This window comes from Eleutherodactylus coqui, chromosome 11 (assembly GCF_035609145.1).
Source record: "Eleutherodactylus coqui strain aEleCoq1 chromosome 11, aEleCoq1.hap1, whole genome shotgun sequence".
NCBI lineage: Eukaryota > Metazoa > Chordata > Amphibia > Anura > Eleutherodactylidae > Eleutherodactylus > Eleutherodactylus coqui.
The window spans coordinates 77128654-77145788 of NC_089847.1; the positions used below are offsets into that span (position 1 = coordinate 77128654).

Genomic DNA, 17135 nt, shown 5'->3' on the forward strand with positions numbered 1-17135 from the left:
GAAGGGCCATAAACTAATAATGTTGGATCCTGTCACCCTCCCGCCGAGCAAATCTCAAGTACTTGTGATGGACTGCAGCTATTGGGACGTGACAGTATGCATCTTTGGGATGCATAGTGCACTTTACAGTATTCCGGTCTATTAGTGAGACGATAGACCTCACTGTTTCCATCTTAAAAAATTTTTTTTATATGAAATAAATTTATTTAGGGCCTTAAGGTTAAAGATAGTCCTAATGGAACCGTTTGGTTTTTGATTAGAAATAAGGGAGAATAGAATCCCTCACCCCTTTCCTAATCAGGGACTTGTGCAATGACCCCTAAGTCCTTGAATTCGTGTACACTTTATGAGGTTCCCTTGTTTTTGTAGGGACCCAAGGGAGGTTATGAGGAATCTCCTAGGGGGTAGAGAGTGGAACTCAATTCGGTACCCTGCTTCAATTATTCGGAGTACCCAGGGGTTAGATGTTATCCCCTGCCCCTGACTTAGCTGGCGTGCTAATCTACCCCCTGTTTGTTCAGGAGAGGGTTGAGCTTCCTTAACCCGACCTCCCTTGGGGTACGACCATCTTCCAGTCTTCCCTTTAACTTCGGGAGGTGGCTGGCGCCTCGGAAAGGATGGTTTCCTGTAAGGCTATCTGTCGCTTGCTCTGTCGCTGACTTTCTCCAGGATCTTGTCCAGGACGGGCCCAACATGTATTCCCCTTAGAGGATGGCGCAGGGCTTGTTTTTTGATGTCACATCTGCGGCCCATGTCTTCAGCCATAATGTGCATCATATCTTACTGTCTCCGCTGATGCATCGGTCAGAAAGACGGTAGCCATTTTTAGGAGGGGAAGACAACAGGCTAACTCCTCTCTAGGGGCCCGATCTATGATGGAGGCTTCCAGCCTATTTATCCATAGGACCATCGATCTGGCCACAGAAGTCGAGGCTATGTTCTTATCCATTGGATCAGACAGTTGTGAGGTATCTTCAGCGGCCAAGAGGGTTTTCTTGGCCACCTTGATACTGCTATTCTTTTCTCAGGCTTCTGCCATTCATCGGCAATTACCCATTGTAGGGTCTAGTTGACCGGGAACATGGTCTTTCTCCTTGACCGGAGGCCGCCGAGCGCTTCATCTTGGTTTTATGGAACGCTTCACGAATTTGCGTGTGCGTCTGTATCGTTCCAATTTTAGTATGTGTGCTGCCGAAGCGAGCACTGTCCTAGGCGGATGATCCTCTATCTGCATTGTCTCTTTCACCGCCTTGAGGTGCGCAATGTCATTTGAGGAGAAATAATACTTTTTCTCATCCTCTAAAAGTACTGGCAGGTCCTCTAGCTCTCCTTCAGACAGGAGCTGCAGGGATTCCCGGAAATTGGGCTCGCCAATTTGGTTTGTCTTGGCCTTTTAGGGACCCGTGACGGACCTGGCTGAGTCTGGGGAAGGGACGCCATAGAGGCCTGCCCTGATCCTACAGCGGATGCCTCTGCTAGTATCTTTCCTGTGCATTCCTCGCATAGGGTTTTTTTTTGGGGGGGGGGGGGGGGGTCCGCCTTACTCTTTGGACTCTAACCCATACCACAATGGGGGAGAGGGGAGAGAAAAAGGGGAACATATATGTATCCAATCCAGTACAGCGTTAATTTGCATTCCGTTTTTTGGCATATAGCCTACTCACGGCTTGTAGGGTATCTGTTTCTCCCTCTCGTGCTGAGCTGTCGCAGGTAGACATGCTGTTTGGCACTTCTAGTCAGTCAGCAGGATACCTCCATGGAGTAGAGCCTACTTTAGATGGGAGAAACTTTGAATGTGGCGCCATTTCCGGGTTCTCGCCGGTAGCCACGCCCTTTATGTCGAGCGCGTGACGTCACCACGCCGGATGACGTCACCGCTATGCGAGCCGAGGATCCAGGAGCTCCGGGAGGCCGCCGCTGCTGTTCCTCTGCCAGGAGGAACTATCCCATCGTGGCAGCGGCGGCCGGAACATGCGGACCGCGCGAGGGAGACCTGCGCTGCTGAGGCGACTTACGGCTCAGTCGGCGCCGCAGGTCGGGGATGCAGGGACTCCTGAGTTTGCGGCCCCGACCTCTACCCCTCCAGGGGGATCGCACAGCGTGCGGTAAGTTTTCTTCTGGTAAGTTTTTCTTCCTTCTCCTGCAGCTCTGGAGCTGCTCCTCTGTCCCACCGTAGGGACAGGAAGACACTGAAGCATGGGTGGAAAGGGAGGTGCTTTTAAACTCTTCCTGTCCCTACCTGGGTCAGAGGGCAACCTAGATATGTAAATGGGGCCGTCGGGATGACAACCTGGAAAAATAGATATTTTTAAGGACATTTTATAGACTCTCACGCTATGCGTTTGCTGAACAATGTACGATTCATAATCTCTGCCTAACCCAATGAGATTAACGCTGTGACTAATGACCCATTCCTTTCCTGTATTTAAAAAAAATCCAAAACTATACAAAGAAGTAATAAACGCTCAGTGTACGGCGCACCTCCTTAGAGAGAGTCACCTGTTATCTGCCGTGGCTCATCTCTATGTATCTGTGGAAACTGATAACTGTCTGGTTTCCCTGGTGCACCCAGGTACGGACTAATTTGGACCTTAAAAGGGGTTGTCCCGCGCCGAAACGGGGTTTTTTTTTTCATAATGCCAACTATACAGATATAAAAATGATTGACAATAGTTTGCCCACATGCAGTTTGTAAACCTACAGTGATTACAGCGTGTAACCAAAAGTTAAAAGCACCAACCAACATTGTTAAAAGGGATATTTTTATATCAGCAAGTTATCCTTTCTCCACAGGAGAGAAGATAACTTACTGATTTGGTGGGGATCTGACCTCTGGAACCCCCCCCCCCTCCCCCCCCCCGCCCCCGCAGAGCCAGATAAAGCACTCCCAGCATGTTCTGAAATTTTTACAGGGGTGGCCATGCCATTTACTTCAATCGCAACAACAAAGGGTGGAGTTCTAGCACTTGTCAATCTTTGGTGGTCTCCTTTAAGTTAATGGGACTGCCTGAGAATGCCGAGTGCTTGATCTCAGCACTCTCCCACAGTTCCCATTGAAGTGAATGGCACAGTGGCAAAGACACACAGCTACTGCTGTCAAAATTCAGGGACATGTCAGGGTGATTTGATTGGTGGTAGTGCCAGCATTCAGTCCACCCCGAATTAGCAAGTTAAACTCTATTCTGTAGATTCAGGATAACCTGACAAGTGTGAATACCTTTTTAACCCATTTGGGACCAAGCTCTGTAAATTTACGGAACTTGGTACTGGGCTTAAAGGCCAGCCGTATGTAAAATCAAGGGATTAAAGCCTCCTGCTTCTGCAATCAATAGTAGGGCAGATTGTTAGCTTTAAGTCACAGTTGATAGCCCGGAGGGGGAAGAAATGGGTTTTAACTTCTGCCTCCCCTTTCATTAGTACACAGTGCTCAATGAGCACTATGGACTAAAAAGTCAAAGCAGAAGTGTTTTACAGCTACAGGAGTCTGGAGTCACGTGGCCGCCAGGATTCCCTGCTTCAGCAGAGCTGCAGGGTCGTAAAAGACCCTTATCAGCTCTGTCAGTGACTAATGTCACTACAAGGTATGTTTCTCTGTAATTGAGACTCCTTTGGATGCCCCAGCTACAGTGGAAAAACGTCAACTAAAAAAAATGTGATTGTCCCTCAGAGGTCTTATATGATGTCATGGGGGACATAATATAAGGAATCCTTAATACGATCTAAGTAAAAAAAAATTACTAATTAAAAAAAAAAACCAAAGCAATATATACATAAGAAAATAACCCAAAGCCGACGCCAACCAAAAAACAGTCACTATACGCACCCTGTATTTCAAAACCATATATATTATACATGAAAACGTCCGACAAAATGAGAAACCGTTCTTATACTTTATTTTATCGTGAATATAGTTTAAAAAAAAAAAGCTATAAATGTAGAAAAAACATTGTAGGTTCCCCCCCCCCCCCCCCCCCCCGAAATAAAATAAAAATGAAAAAAGGTCAGTGAAAAGGATGTTAAGAAAATATCCCTAAATGTCACGGGGGGAAGGGGGGGGGGGGGGGGGAAGGGGGAAAAGAGCAAAAACTATTTTGGTAGCTAAAGGGAAAAAATTAGGGCAGTAAAACTACCACATGGCTAAAATCCCTAAAAAGCGTCTGGTCTTTAAGGTACAAGACAGCCTGGTCCTTAAGAGGTTAAAAAGACTCATTATGGGCAGATTATCTGCCTGTGTAAATAGACAGTCTTACCTCAAATAAAGCCAAGTTTCTGTCGTACAAATGAAAGCCTTTGTGTGGATCAGAGCTTGCCAGAAATGGGCTGCTCTCTCTGATGCTCCCATGACCTGTAAATTTAAGTTAAAATATTTAAAAAATACAAAGTCTGCAAATATAATCAATTATAGTACAGGATAAACTGGCACTTGTAGAAAATGCAAGACAAAAAAATCTGATTACTGTCACTAACCTGTCTTGAGGATCAGAAACTTTAGGGTCTTAATATTCCAGGACCTCTGCCTCGAGTCTCCCAAAATCGTAAAGTCTTCAACCCTAATCTGCTGCTATCTTCACAAAAAAGTCAAAGTTTCAGCTATTGTTTCCTGCTAAACTAAAAGTACAAGATAATGGGCGACAACTTATCTTTGATGATCCCCATTCAGCACGCCAACATTTCAGTCTTGAGGATGACAGAATGCAATATATCGCCATTCGGAAGTTGGGCACGTTTTCACAACCAAATAGACATTTCACACTTTGGTGCGATACCAATACCTCTGGACTGCAATGTGAACTTCCTTCTTCCCTTACCACACTGTTTAAGTGACGAGGCTTATGCCTCATATCAGTTTAAGAATGTTTCACAATGTTTTTGTTGATATGTTGGCATTAATATGTTTCTCTCCTCTGCTGGTCCATAGATGTGGACTGGTGGCGCACAGGTTCCCCATCACACCCCAATCAACCTAACGTTGTTTGCTGGGATGACAGTGGTAGCGTACTCAACCCCCACTGACATTATGTTGTGGTCATGGAATTTGGCAGGCTTTAACACTCCAATGAAACAAAAGCAGGTTCTGACTTATTTGAAATGCCTTCAACCTCATGTTGTCTACCTGAAAGATGCACTGGAGGTCCAACACAGGGACCCCTCTGCGGGCCCCCTGGTTGAACTTCTGCTATACTGTAAATCACACCTCGAACTCTCAAGGGCTGTCTATCCTCTTCCGTAGGGGACTACCATATTTCAATAAAGAACTGATAGACGAGGAGGGCAGATGCCTTCGACTTGAAGTTTGTATTTACAATGAAAATGACATCCTATTTAACCCCTTACTGACAAAGCTCATTTGCGCCTCAGTCGACAGCCCAAATTTCTGAAATCTGACATATGTTAAGACTAACATAGAATAACTCTGTAGGGGTTTTACATATCCCAGTGATTCGGACACGGTCTATTTTTACCACAAGATGGTGAAAAAACAAATTGAATTTTGTGTATAAAAGTGCCAAAAAAGGAGGAGATTTTGAAAAATGTCATTTTCAAAATTTCCAACTGCAATATGTCAAATATGTGCAAACATACTGTACACATTTTTGATAAAATATACATTTCCATCTTTTTACTTTATTCTCAAAGCACATTGGGCAAAACTTAAGTTTTGTTAATCATTTAGGAGACATACAAATTTAACATTGATTAACAACATTTTGAGGATACACCAAGCCAAGATTGCAAAGGCTTATGAGTGGTAGATACCCCCACAAGTGACCTTATTTTAAAAATTACACCACTTAATGTATATACTGAGGGAGTGCCTTGAGTATTTTGATCCCACAGTTTTTCAGGACTTAAAGCAATTTAGAGTAAAAAAAAAATTTCATATTTTTGCAAATATGTCATTTTAAAGCCAGTTTTTCTATAACACATGAAAATGAGGATTTGCACCCCAAAATGGATACCCGTTTGTCCTTTGTTCTGAAAGCCACAGGCTGCTCCTTTCAGTTTGGACCCCGTTGCACATACAGACATAACATTAGGGCCACAATGGGTATGTTGCTGAACAGACATTTTGCTAGGTGTTTTGGGCCCCACAGCACACTTAGAGCCTTTCAGCAGCCAAAACAATAAAGAACCCCAACAAACTATCCCATTTTGAAAACTAGTCCCCTTAACGAATGCATCTAGGGGTGTAAAGTTGTTGAATGAAACTAAGCAAAGCAGAAGGAAAAAAAGCCATTGTTGCCCTAATCTTAAGTCCGTATGCACAACGGCGCCCAAACCAAAAGCAGCATTAAATTCCAACTTTTACGGCGATCATGTGACCGGAAACCGCTCACCGGGACTCTTGGGTCACTACTCCAGGCTACCTTCGGTAGCCAGAAGCAAGGAGATTTTAAATATCCCAGGTTCTTTCCAGCTTCTGTGCTTACGTCCTCTATGTTGCTGACGGGCGCATGCGCCGAAGTTGGGAAAAAGTCCGCAGATAAAGATCCATTGGGGGACATCCCCAGAGGCCTTAGGCAAGAAGTTTCCCCTCCCCTCACAGATTGGATCCGTGACGGAAGGCGCCATTTTTTTCTACGTGATTGACATCAATTGGATAGTGATAGTGACCAGGAAACGCGTACCCCCATGAAATCTCCAGGCTCTCGGATTCATTTGGTTGCTGGGAGATTTTAAATTACCTTGTCAATCCACAGCTACTGCACATGCTTCCACCATTTTGGTGACTGGCATATGCGCAGAAGCTGGGGTAAGGTCCATGGAAAAATCCAGGGGCCTTTAGTACGTAATTTGCTCTCCCCTCGTGGATATGATACAAGAGGGGAGAAGAAACTTCAGGGGGGAAAAAAAATATAAAATAAAATTATGACACTTTTCTTTTAACTGTGCATGATCGCCGTTATCCATTGGATAATGGAGATCATGTGACCGGGAACCTGCGGTTCCTACATACAGCTGTCCCTGGGGGTATATCACGGCTACACATGCTAGCCGGGAGCAGGGAGATTAAGTTATAGGACCCCTGGCGTACAGTAAACACATGTAGCTCTTCAGTACATCATAGTTTCTCAAGAAAAAATTTTCTCCTGTGATTACCTTTATTAGAAAAATTCTCGTATACCTTTATACTCCCTATTGTAATCGCTGATCATGCCCAGATTCTCTTATCTTTCTGCAGTTAAGTACCCCACAAAGAAAACCAAAAATCTGGTCCTTTGCTTCATATTTATAGAACTCAGACAGCATCAGGAATTATCTTACAAAAACACACTGGGCCAATTATCTAGACAATATTTACCACATAACTGACCCAGCTTTATTTTGGGCTGCAGTGATACCCGGCGTCCTGCTGCTAAGGCGGGGGACAGAGTTGCGCCCACCTGCCGTTACGCCCTTCCCTGCTGCGATCTAAGTAGATCGCGGCAGGGAAAGGGTTCACAGAGGGAGCGTGCTTTCTCTGTGACAACCAGCCGGCTCTCGCGATACCGGCGTCTTGTATTGCCATAGCCTAAGATCGCTTTAATAAGCGATAAGGTATGGCAGGAGAGAAGTCCTGCCATGCCTTTTTGCAGTGATCTGCAGTGCTGTAGTGAAAGGTTGTAAATCAAATAATAAAAATAAAAAGTGTAAAAAAGTTCAACACAAGTTTGGTATCGTAACCATACCAACCTGCAGAAAAAATGTAATGTGTCATTTATGCTGCATAATTAACGCTCTAAAAAAATAAATAAAAAAAAGCCGAAAAAAAATCTATGGCAGAATTCATGCGTTTTCTCTCCCTACCATCATAAAAAAAACTACGTTTTACAATGTAGTTTATGTACCCAAAAATGGTACCAATAAAAACTACAGTTCACCACGCAAAAAACAAGCCCTTATATGGCCGCATCGATGGACAAATTAAAAAAGTTATGGCTGTGGAAAAATGGAGATGAACATATGTGACATGAGGTCCCTGGGAGGGGACAGCAGGCAGGCACCGGGCTTATGGATGCAATACCTACAAGTGCGTAGCTACCTGGGGAAGATAAAACCTACTCAAGGATGGAACATGACATACACCTCCTTTGAGGAGCTATGCTGCGCTAGGGAGGCTCCCAGACATACTGTATCAACCATTTGATAGAGAAACTACTGTGAAATCACCAACCTAGGTGGATAGGTGCGTGGGAGGAAGCACTGGGTCGGTCGTTCTCGATGGAACTCTGGAGCAAAGCGTTTCAGCTTACTCATGTCAGTTTCCAGTAGGCTCCCGGAGTTAAATTTTAAGATTGTATCAAGATGGTACTTGACACCGGAAAGACTACACTCCTTCCCCGCAACCCCGAATACATGCTGGCACTGTAGAGCTGATGTGGGTTCAATGCTCCACATTTGGTGGGATTGCCCTATGGTCGCAACCATATGGCAAAATATGAAACACCTATTCGAAAAGACGGGAAGAGAAACAACTCTGACACCCGAAATGGCACTCCTGTCCATCACTCACGAAAAATGCACACCAACTCAGGAAAGGACTGCTAAAATTCTTCATTATAGCCACAAGGCAGGTAATTCCTAGGTTTTGGAAACCCCAGAAGTGCATGGGTAGGGGTGACGGACGAGATTGAGTGAATGGAGAGGATCAGATTAACAGAGGACCAGCTAGGATATGATAAGTTTTATCAAACATGGGCACTATGGATAGACATACGAAACACCTTTATGTTTCAAAACTGGTTACTTACGGGCAAATGTGAGTAAGACCGTAGATCAGACGTGACAAAGAAAAGTAAAGAGGATAGCCTGGATATCACCGCTCCCCCCCCCACCACCACCACCACCACCACCACCTTCCCCCTAATCCCTTCCTTCCCCTCTTGTCGTGTAATACCACCTCCCCCCCCCCCCCCACCCCCACTTAGGATGTTAACATCTACTTTAGAAAATAAGACAATGAAGAATGCTCAGTTTAAAGAGGTTTATTTAAGAAATATGAAGGTCTCTTCCATCTGGGCAACCAAATGGTATTAGTTAGCTCCTTGTTATGTGTGACATTTTACAAGTATTGTGTATGTTAATGAAAAAGCAATAAAAATACTGTGAAAGATAAAAATGGAGATGAAAAATAACAAAAATAGTTTGGTTCTCAATGCCAAAATAGGCCATGTCATTAAGGGGTTAACTCAGATTCTCTACTTCATTTCGTATTGCTAACCTTACAACAAGCAACCCAACCATACCACATCAACATCTCCGTGACTGTTTTTGCAGTTGATGTCCTATTAATTGTCAAAGACCTAACTGTCACTATCCCGAGGGTACTCCAAGACCTCCGAAAATTAGGACCCTTATCGGGATATACCCTCAACTTGGAAAAAAAGAAAGCCCTATCAATAAATGGCCCATCACAATCAGAATAGACCCTTCAGTATCCTTTTCAGTGGCAAGCCAGTTACATCACATGCTAAGGTGTACATATACCTAAAATCATACCACAAACTTTACACGATTACCATTAAACCCTATATTACATCATTGGAACAAACCTTATTAAGATGGCGTCAGCTTCCACTGTCCTACATATGCAGGTGCCCCACCTGATTAAAGTGGTGGAAATCCACTCACACTCACACTCAAAAAGATAAATACTTTGAAAACAAATTTGGAAGGGAGGTAGAAATTAAATACCCTAACATCTTGGGCCACGGTCACACAGGGCGGATTACCGACGGAAATGTTGTGGTTTGGCCGCAGCAAAAACCGTGACATAACCGTCGGGAGAACCGCTGCGGCAGCTTTGAAGCGGCCTGGCCACTTGCTCTTCCACTGCAGCTGGCGCTCCCATGGAGGAGAGCGAAGCCGCAGCAGGGAAAAAAATAAATAAATAGACATGCTGTGTTCAGCAAATCCACGCCGCAGCAGCAGCTTCTGCCGGCTTAGCAGCGGCGGATTTGCCGTCCCGTGTGGACAAGAGTTCTGAGAAATCTCATCCACATGGCTGGCTAATCCCAGGATTAGCGGCCGCATGCAGATTTGCCGCGGCGAAATTCCGCACGGAATTTCCGTGGCAAATCTGCCCCGTGTGAACCCAGCCTGAAGGCAACCAAAATCCAACAGCAGGATAAACCTTCCCAATGTGCAGGTATAAACATAGCAGCATTAACAGGAATAACCGATTAGACAAACATTTTCATAGGCATCCATATCAAATAAAAAAAAAACTTATACCACGGATCAGTCTCCCTAATTTCTTACATCTTTCATACCCGATGATCCCAGAAGACTGCATGGACAGTCCTTTACTAATATCAATGTGGAAGGCATGGCAAAAGTTACGAAAAGCAGCCAGCTTGCACGCTAATTTTTCAATATACTTCACGTTGCTGAAAAACCCAAAACTTCCAACTCAGCACATCCCACAGAGAATTTAATCAATAGCGGAGGGGAGGAATAATTATTAAATGCTCTTCCAGATCTGCAAAACAAGATACTTGCAAGCCTTTATAACCTTTTCCATGTCCCCCACCCACCACCCCATCTACAAGCACAAGGTTGCGCAGACAGAACCCTGGCCAGCACGTCCCCACATAAATGGTAAAAACTAAACTACATATGCATGACACACCCCTCAAATATGCAGGCTCATACAACCAGAATCTACTAACATTTACATACTCCAATAGATTATGCTGTGTCCCAAACAGCACTCGTGAAATGGAACAGACATTCCTGAGTTAACCATCCCATGCCTATTGAAGGCCCCAAAAGGGCGTGAATTTCTTACCGAAAATTCCTTTTTTCCGAGTCATCCTGACGGCAGACCTGGAGGTTGCACCTTGACCTTGTAGGGACAGGAAGCAAGAGACTTCAAAAGGCTCCTCCTGCCTCCCATTCACCAGTGTCTTCTAAATTACTTACATGGACATGTCGTGGTTAACCAAGGAAGATTTTTATTGCTCCGAGACAAAATTAACATGGTTAGTTCTATTTGAACATAAACAATAAGAGGGTAGCTTACCCGGATTAAACAAAGGAAATATGCACAAATTTACCGCATAAATTTACCGCATAAAACAGAAATGTCCAACATAGGAGCCTCTGGGCTACTGGTTCGTGCCCGCATAGACGTAGATATAATCGTGTGAATTTTTGGGAGGGAAATACGTGCCGTCAGCATGACTCGGAAAAAAGGAATTTTCGGTAAGAAATTCACTCCCTTTTCCCGGCGCCATCCTGACGGCAGACCTGGAGTATACCAGATTAACTCTCTAGGGAGGGACCACTGCTTGCAGGACCTTTCTCCCGAAAGAGATCGGAGGAGAGGTCCGTATTCAGCCTGTAGTGTTTTGCAAAGGTGTGCAGGTTGGACCATGTGGCTGCCTTACAAATTTGGTCCGGCGTCGCCATAGCCCTCTCTGCCCAGGAGCAGGATACTGCCCTGGTTGAATGGGCCTTGAGTCCTTCAGGAATAGAACTGTTGCCGGAAGAGTAGGCCTGCTGGATGGTGGATTTTATCCAGTGGCTAATGGATCTTCTAGAAGCTGCTCTTCCTCTGACCGGAATTGGACAAAAAGACAATCAGCCTTCCTGAAGGATGAGGTCTGATCTAAGTAGCATAAAATGGCCCTCCTTACATCCAGGGTATGGTAGTCTCTTACCCTCTCGTTTTGGGGATTTTGACAGAAGGAAGGGAGAATAATTTCTTGCTGTCTATGGAATTTTGAGGCTACCTTAGGGAGAAAGAAGGGGTCTGTTTTTAGTATGACCCTACCGTCCTGAATTAATAAGTAAGGTGTCTTACAAGATAGGGCCTGGAGCTCGCTCACGCGCCTTGCCATTGTGATAGCTACCAAGAACACAGTTTTAAACGTGAGGAACTTAATTGGTATCTGCTCGATAGGCTCAAAAGGGATCTTTGCACACCTCTTGATTCAGCGACCATTCTCCGGGGTCCAGGCATCTTCGACTGAGGAAGTCGGCTGCCTGGTTCTGGGACCCTTTGAGGTGGACCGCTGTCAGGGATTGTACCGTGATCTCGGCCCATCTGAAAATCCGGGCTGTTAGTCTCAGCAGGTGAACGTTTCTGGTGCCCCCCTGGTGGCGAATAAGTGAAACGGTGGTCACATTATCAGAGAAGACTTGTGTCTTTTTAGGTTATCCTGGGATTTGTGAAGCGCTTCCCAGATGGCCCTAAGTTCTCTGAAATTCGATGTTTGGGCACGCAGCGTCGGTCCCCACTCGCCCTGGAGCAGGCGCTGCCCCACTTGCGCTCCCCAGCCAGACTGGCTCGCATCGGTTACTACAGAGATGAAGGGTTCTGCCACCCATGGGGACTCAGCTTCTAGAGTGTCGGTTGACCGCCACCAGCGGAAGGACCTTAAGACGGATGATGACATGGGCATCCTCCTATCCAGAGAGATGGGTGTCCCATCCCAGTTACCCAGGATGGCTCTCTGTAGTGTTCTGGAGTGCGCCTGGGCGCAAGGGATAATGCCAATGCAGGAGGTCATGAGGCCCAGGAGCCTCATTACGTCCCTAATTGCCATTTGCTTCTTCTGGCCGCCGTCCTGTGCTGCCAATCTAAGACTTTCCTGTCTGAGTGGAGGCAAAGACAAGGTCTGTGATACTGAGTCTATCTGCACCCCCAGGAAGGTTTTCCGTGTCTCAGGGAGAAGACTAGACTTGGGGAAGTTGACTATCAACCCCAATCTCTGAAACAGAGAGATGACTTTGCTAGTATTGTCTGAGGATCTTGGATGAGGAGGCGATCACCAGGAAGTCGTCCAGGTACGGGATGATATTTATACCTGCTACATGGAGATGCGCCACCATCTCTGCCACTATTTTAGAAAACATTCGGGGTGCTGTAGAGATGCCAAAGGGTAGGCACTGAAACTGAAAATGGCGTACCCTGGCTCCCTATTCTGATGGCAAACCTCAGGTATTTATGATGCTCTGGCAGGACTGGGACGTGGTAGTACGCGTCTTTTAGGTCAATGTTACTCATAAAATCCCCTCTTTTGATCAGGGTTACCGCTGACCGGACTGTTTCCATTTTAAGCCTTATGTAGGTAATAAATTTATTCAGGCCCTTCAGATTAAGAAACATCAGAAAACGTCCGTTTGGCTTTATCAAAAATAGAGGAGAGTAGAACCCCTGGCCCTGCTCTACTGTGGGGACCCAAACTACCGCCCCCATTTGCAGCAGCTTAGAGATTTCATCTTTAAAGATGACCGGCAGAGACTTCCGCCCAGGACACAGAGGGAGCAGGACGTGTTTACAGAGCTCCTGCAAGACACACTCCCAAAGACACCGGGACCCTCTGGAGAGACAAGTAAAGCAGCTGCGGGGGACGGACATCTCCCCCGCGTGCTTGGCAGAAGTCCCCCACGCCGAAAAGGAGCCTAGAAGACCCCCGGCGGACCCCCCCGGCGCAAACCGCGGGAATCGGAGGGCGGAGGCGCCATAACAGGGGAAGCAAACCCCGCGACCAAACCCCACAGCCAGCAGAGGCCCTACCTTCCCTGGAGATCCCGGTAAGACCGGCTGGTCCGGACGCACACCCGGGACACACGGAGGGCTTCAGAGCGCCGGGACCCGAGCTACGCACAGAGCCGCGGCCCGAACTTCCGGTCGCGGGGCCGTGGCTGACTCCGGCCGGGACTGTAGGAGGAGAGAGGATCGTGGGGCACCGCGGAGGGGAGCGGGAGACCCGCTGAGGGTGACAGATCCACCGGAGGGCTGCCGGGGCTCCCGGGCCGAACGGCGGCGGAAGCCGCGCCACGATCCCCCAGACGCGACAGGCCTTACCTGGGACAGCAGGAGGTGGGAAACCTGTGAGGGCGCCCAGATAACTTGAGACCCCCCGATCCGGTGATAGCCCCTGGGAGCCGACCGGGACATTGCGGCCTAGCGGCGTCATAAGCCGCGGCCTAAATTTTCGGCTGAGAGATCCGCGGCAAACCCCGCCCACCACAAGCCCCGCCCATAACAAACCCCACCCACCGCAACAGGCAGGGGAAAGAACGGAGAGGCACCTACAGAGGGAGGCGACATTTTAAAGCCACAAGGGCGCAACAGTGGCAGAGCAAGGCCACGAGAGGCCCGGCAACCTCGCTCAGAAGGCCACAAGCGGCGTAGGACTGTGTGGGACCACCATCCCACGAGCATCACCCCCAACTACAACAAAAACTAAGGCCACAGGAGAGAAAGGGGAAAAGAACACCCAGACAACGAAAACACAAACCGCAAACCGAACAAAAAACTCTACACAAACAGAAATGAAAACATAAGACACTAGATGAAAAGCCACATCCACACCAAAAACAAACCGCAACAAAACTAGAGCAGCCTGAGGAACAGAGAAAGAGCCTTTAAAACAAACAACCCGCTTAACCACTTGATTTTGAAAAGTCAAAATATGGACAAATATCTAAACGAGAGAAACGCGGGCACCTCAACGCGAGCAACACGTCAGCCAGATACAGACAAAACAACCACAGGAGGGAAACAAAAGGGCAAACCCCTCAAAAACACCAAAGAAAAAGAGAGCAAGACCACGCACCAACTCGCATCCCCCTTGAAGAATACCCCACCGCGTACAACAGCCTCACCAAACTGACCAAGAGACAATGGCCGCCTCATCCACGCAAATGAACGAGCATTCCAGGAATAACGACGTGGACATGACACAGGCGACATTAGTGGCACAAGAGGTCTCAAAACTGCTCCTCCCCCTATTTGATAACAGACTGGAAACACTACACAAATCTATAAATTCAGCGCTGTCTCAAATTACGGACAATACCCAAAGACTGACAGAACTAGAAACGAAAACCCAGAACACGGAACAAATCATAGCAACCCTAGAAGCCTCAATACAAAGAAGCCAGTCAGAAACAGAAATGCTGCGGGAAAAAAAAACAAAAAAAAAAAAAAAAAAAACCATGACTTAGAGAATAGACATCGCCGCAATAACCTCCGCTTTGTGGGAATACCCGAGACGGTAACCAACAACCAGCTCCTAACCTACCTAACCACCGAGATACCGCAAGCACTTCAACTGGATATGCCCAGAGACCCCCTAATAATAGAAAGAGCCCACAGAATCGGCCCACCAGGGGATGGGCGTAACAACAGAAATAGACCCCGCCCGGTGATAGCCAAATACATGCACTGGGCAACAAAAGAGACAATCCTACAAGCCTACAGACGACAAGGAGAACTAATAATACAAGGATCGAAAATCCTGCTATTCCAAGACTTCTCGGTGGCAGTATCACAAAAACGCAAACTATTTACCCCAATCTGCCAAGCTCTACACGAACGAAACACACGCTTCCAACTGCTCTACCCAGCAAAATTAAAGCTCCAAGACGGCAACAAATCCCTAATATTCAATACCCCAGAGGAAGCAAGAAGACACCTACAGATGGCAGAGAACGGAGAACAAGGCTGAAAAAGAATGGAAAAAGGAACTGTATTGTTGCTCTTTATTACAACCCTGTTCCGTATACAGTGGATGTGGCGCACGCCATGCAAAAAGAAAAGGCGAAATAGATGTTTAAAGTTTACATGTTCATTACTACTATGTTTCTCACATTTTTATGTTGTTTTTTTTCTTTTCTTCTGACCCAATTGACCACTAAAAAACGGACCACTAGGGGGATCAGGAGGCCCCGCAGGCACGGCGCGATCAACACCCGGTTGCATCCGCGGCTCGCTGGGACCGAGGGATGCGACAAAAAAAAAGAGGCAGAAAGCTACGGTAATTATAACCAAACCACACCAACCAACATGCCTAGAGACCTAGAAACAACAGAATACCAAACACCCACCACAATACAAACACTATCTTGGAACGTAGACGGACTTAACACACCCATTAAACGGAAAAAAGTACTGACACACCTAAAACAATACAAGCCAGACATAATATTCCTGCAGGAAACACACTGGAAGAAAGAGGGGAAGGGAGAACTGAGAGCACCATGGATAGACGCATGTTACACGGCCTCACACACATCAGCATCACGAGGGGTAGCAATTTTGACTAGGAAAAACATGCCACACACAATACTGCAAAATATAGCAGACCCAGAGGGAAGATACCTAATAGTGAGAATCAAAATGGAGGAACAGACATACACCCTGGTGAACATCTATGCCCCCAATACAGATCAACCAACATTCTACGCCACACTAATAGAAAAACTACAACCATATCTAGGTGACAGAATAATCCTGGGGGGCGATTTTAACAGCATACAAGACGAAACATTAGATAGAACGGGAACATCTACCCAAGCATCCTCAATCACACATGCACTACTAACACTTAAAGAACAACTTAACGTATGCGACCCATGGCGACTCCTGAACCCCACCAGCAAAGAATTTACATGTTGCTCCAACGCCCACCACTCATTCTCACGCATAGACTTTTTCTTAATATCAAACAGCATTTTCGAGCACCACCACCAATCGGAAATCCACCCAATATCCCTTAGCGACCATGCACCGATAGTAATGAGATTACAATTGAGAACCCCGCAAAGGCTAACCAAAATATGGCGCTTCCCCTCTTTCCTATGGGAATCAGAGGACTTTAGAGCATACCTGAAAATCCACTGGAACAACTATGCAGACGATAATAATGCGCACATTGACAACATAAACCTATTCTGGCAGGCATCAAAGGCAGTGATGAGGGGCCACATCATAAGCTACCTGTCCCATAGGAGAAAAAAATTTCAAATGGAATTTGAGGCATTACACCATTCCCTCCTAGAAGCACAAAAAGAACACACGACCGCCCACAACGACAACTCATACCAAACCCTTCTCACAGCAAAGCACTTACTAAACACGTTTGTACACACCCACGCACACTGGCAAAACCAACTAACAAAAAATAAATTTTACAGGTGGGGTAACAAAACGGGACGATTGCTAGCCAACTTGACCAAACAAAGACAACCACACAAACCAATACTGACCTTAAGACAAATCAATGGGGGTAATCTCACAACAAAACAAGAAGAGGTGGCCCAAATACTACACGAATATTTCGAAAATCTATATAGGGCGGAACCAACAAACGTACAAGACATAAATAACTTCTTAGAATCCGTGAACCTACCAAAAC

General features: G+C 46.2%; 1 protein-coding gene across 1 annotated transcript in view; it reads right to left on the bottom strand.

Annotated features, from left to right (window-relative positions):
• The window catches only part of SLC12A4 (solute carrier family 12 member 4), a 246864-nt gene that overhangs the window by 197815 nt on the left and 31914 nt on the right, over window positions 1-17135 (bottom strand). Inside the window, exon 2 of the mRNA XM_066582693.1 lies at window positions 4251-4345. Within this exon, the coding sequence (XP_066438790.1) occupies window positions 4251-4345 (95 nt within the window). The remainder of the gene's footprint in view (window positions 1-4250; window positions 4346-17135) is intronic.